This window comes from Myotis davidii, unplaced genomic scaffold (genome assembly GCF_000327345.1).
Source record: "Myotis davidii unplaced genomic scaffold, ASM32734v1 scaffold44, whole genome shotgun sequence".
Taxonomy (NCBI): domain Eukaryota; kingdom Metazoa; phylum Chordata; class Mammalia; order Chiroptera; family Vespertilionidae; genus Myotis; species Myotis davidii.
Window position 1 is genome coordinate 192,485 of NW_006299705.1, and position 3,249 is coordinate 195,733.

Sequence of the window (3,249 nt, forward strand, 5' to 3'; positions counted from 1 at the left end):
AACGGTATGTGGAATGAAGTGGGCGGGCATCGGGAGGCCACTATGGCACGGGGCAAGCACTATGGGCAGTCTATCTGAAGTGTACCTGGCGTATAAGACGACCCCCCACTTGGAGGCATATTTTTCAGGGCCAAAAAATCGTCTTATACGCCGGCAAATACGGTACTTGTATGCACTAAACCAGGTGCTACTGTACCACTCTCCTCAAGGACATTGAATAAACCACTTAATTTCTCCCAGCATCAAGTTCCTAATGATAAAATATCATTTGTCCCATCTACTTCAAAGGATTGTTGGACAGTCCAACAAAATAATATATATGAAAATGCCTCATACATGTCTATCAGCTGGAAGAGCTCAGGCACACAGAAAGGAGGCAAATATATTTTCCAGATCACCCTGACAAGCAGAGTGGGGCGGGGGTGACTGCTCCATTCTGTGTTCTGGCACCTTCTCCTTGTTATGGCAAAAGAAGACAAATGCTAGAGGCAATCCTCAATCCCAGGTATTATTTCAAAGACAAAAAACTGATTAATATAAAGAGGACTATTGAACTCAGTTTAAAAGACTTGAACAGGGGAAAGGAAAATGCTCATTCATAAATTATAAGCACCTGAGTGTAATATGCAACGTATTTGTTTCCACATGAGCACTGGTCACAGGAGATCGGACATTGAGCAATTTTTATTTTCCCTCAATATTCCGCAACATAGACAGAAGCCAAGAAAATCAAGTTCAAACAATTTCCTCTTCTTAGTATTGTTAAATTAGAGAATGTTAATATTGATTTAAAATGTGGAACCTGCATTTAGCAGACACAAATATTTCTGACTAACTGAGTTGTTATGTTAACCAATTTTTGCATACAGTCATAATGATAAGAGTTAGCACTGATTTGCAGCTGTTTCTAGCCAGCTGGTTTTGTACATGCTGTCATGGTTTGGAATGAGGCCACAAGCAAGAATTTCTATATTCTTTTTTTTTTTTAATATATTTTATTGAGTTTTTACAGAGAGGAAAGGAGAGAGATAGTTAGAAACATCGATGAGAGAGAAACATCGATCAGCTGCCTCCTGCACACTCCCCACCGGGGATGTGCCCGCAACCAAGGCACACGTCCCTGACCGGAATCGAACCCGGGACCCTTCAGTCTGCAGGCCGATGCTCTATCCACTGAGCCAAACCGGTTTCGGCTATATTCTTTTTATAAATGGGGAAACTGAGATAGACAAGCAGACCAGGAAGTCATCTAGTCAGTAGCAAAGTAATGACATGGAAGAGATTAAAAAAAAAAAAAAGAAAGAAAGAAAAAATGAAAAAAAACAACACACAACTGCAAGTAAAACAATATTTTAAAAGCAAAATTAAAGCTAAAAGTCCAGTTTTTTTAAAAATGTAGTTTTGCCAGTATCTGTCCACAGAATCTAAAATTACACATGAAGAAGAAATCAAATTTACTTTCTCTGTCATTATTTATATTCTATATTTCCATCAGCTTGAGAAGTAAAATTATATTGGCTATATAATTAATTTTAATTTTCCTCCATAATCACTTATGTTCTTTGATATTTCTTATCCTAACAACAAAAATATTTTTTTTCTAATTTTTTCCATAAGTGATAATAATCTTAATCACAACTTTACTTTAAACATTTTCAATATTATTTACTCTGCATTTAGAAAAAGAACTCCACTGGAGACTGTCAGGGTCCCACCTGACCACTCTGTAGAGTCTGCTGCAATCACCATCTTTCCTTGGCTCCCCTATTGCGGCTGAGGTGAAAGAGCCACTTTAATGTCACGGGATCAGAGAATTCGGATTAAAGAGATCTCAGAGATCATTAATCCACTTATTTACAGATCTATATATATAAAAGGCTAATATACTAAGTGTCTGACCGTCCAACCGGTCACTATGACATACACTGACCAACAGGGGGGCAGACGCTCAATGCAGGAGCTGCTGTGATGCATGCTGGCCATTTACAGAGAAACGACACTGCGGACCTGATGCCCACAAAGCAATGCTCGGCTTCCTCCAAGTGGGACACAGGCCTCCAAGTGGAGCGACATCCCATCAAATCGCAGCCAATGCTGCTGAGACCCCATGGCACAAAATGTGGCCCCCAGCCCAGCCCGGAAACTGTGGCTGTGGGTGCCAGGTAATGACGTCACGTAGCAACACCCAGCTTCCTCTTCCTAGCGACTAGCCTCCTTGGAGTTTCTTCAGCCCAGGAACATGACTTGCTTTATAGCCAGGTGGAAACATTTTACACTTGAACATTTCACACCTGTGTTTTGATCTGTCATTGTCGATTGTGAATTTGGTTGACACTTCTATTATATCTATAAAAGGCTAAGTTGACTCAGGGATGTGCAATACATATAAAGCTCTTGCTGGTGCCAATCGCACAGGTGTTTCAATATGTCATTTTCGATCGTGAATTTGGTTGACACTTCTAATATAGAGAAAGGGCGAAGAGCAATATTAAAATATTTCTTCTAATTAATTTCCTTTCAATGTGCACATATTTGTGCATCAGGCCACTAGTTCAATAATAAAGTCCCAGGGAGAGGAAATGGCTTTCCTTCATAGCGACTGTACTGCTCTTTCCAGGATGAGTCAACTGGTTTTATAGTTTTATATTTTAAATAATACAATTATACTTTAAATTAAACACAGTTAGCAAATGGTGCCCAGGAAAAGGGGCAAGCTAATAACAGCATCACTATAACCTTGACTAGCCATGGAAGCTCAGGCAGGGTTTTTTGCTTAATTAAACTCACTGTCCTTTGCCTAAAGAGACATGAAGAAGAGAAATGTAAGAAACTCAGAGAGGAAAAAACCTGAACATGATTTCCTCTCTGGGCAAGTGGCATGTCAAATCAACTACAAATCTATCTCCGACTAAAAGAGTGATGTAAAGAGATATCATTAAGAAGAAAAGGGAAAATGACTACATCTGCTTCTTTCTTGGAGCTAAAGCTCCATTATAAATGGACCGGGGCTTGGTTTCTTACCTTGGTAATTTTCTTTCTTTATGAAATAATCTATCAGTAAATTGAATGTAAAGTTATCTGGGAAAATTCCATATTGAACCTGTAATGAAAATGAAAAGAAAAATAAGAGGAAAAGATCCAGTTTAATTGGATTTATAATATATGCCTATTATTATTCAGGATGAAACTTGCCACCATCAGCTTTATAATATTTGACTATCATTTTACAGCCTCTGTGACAGGGAAAGA

At 38.8% G+C, this 3,249-nt stretch overlaps 1 protein-coding gene across 3 annotated transcripts in view; it reads right to left on the reverse strand.

Annotated features, from left to right (window-relative positions):
* Positions 1-3,249, reverse strand: part of MRPS27 (mitochondrial ribosomal protein S27) — a 77,094-nt gene that overhangs the window by 13,087 nt on the left and 60,758 nt on the right. For all 3 annotated transcript variants that reach the window (XM_006775425.2, XM_006775426.2, XM_015571663.1), the window contains one exon: positions 3,022-3,100. In XM_006775425.2, the coding sequence (XP_006775488.1) occupies positions 3,022-3,100 (79 nt within the window). The remainder of the gene's footprint in view (positions 1-3,021; positions 3,101-3,249) is intronic.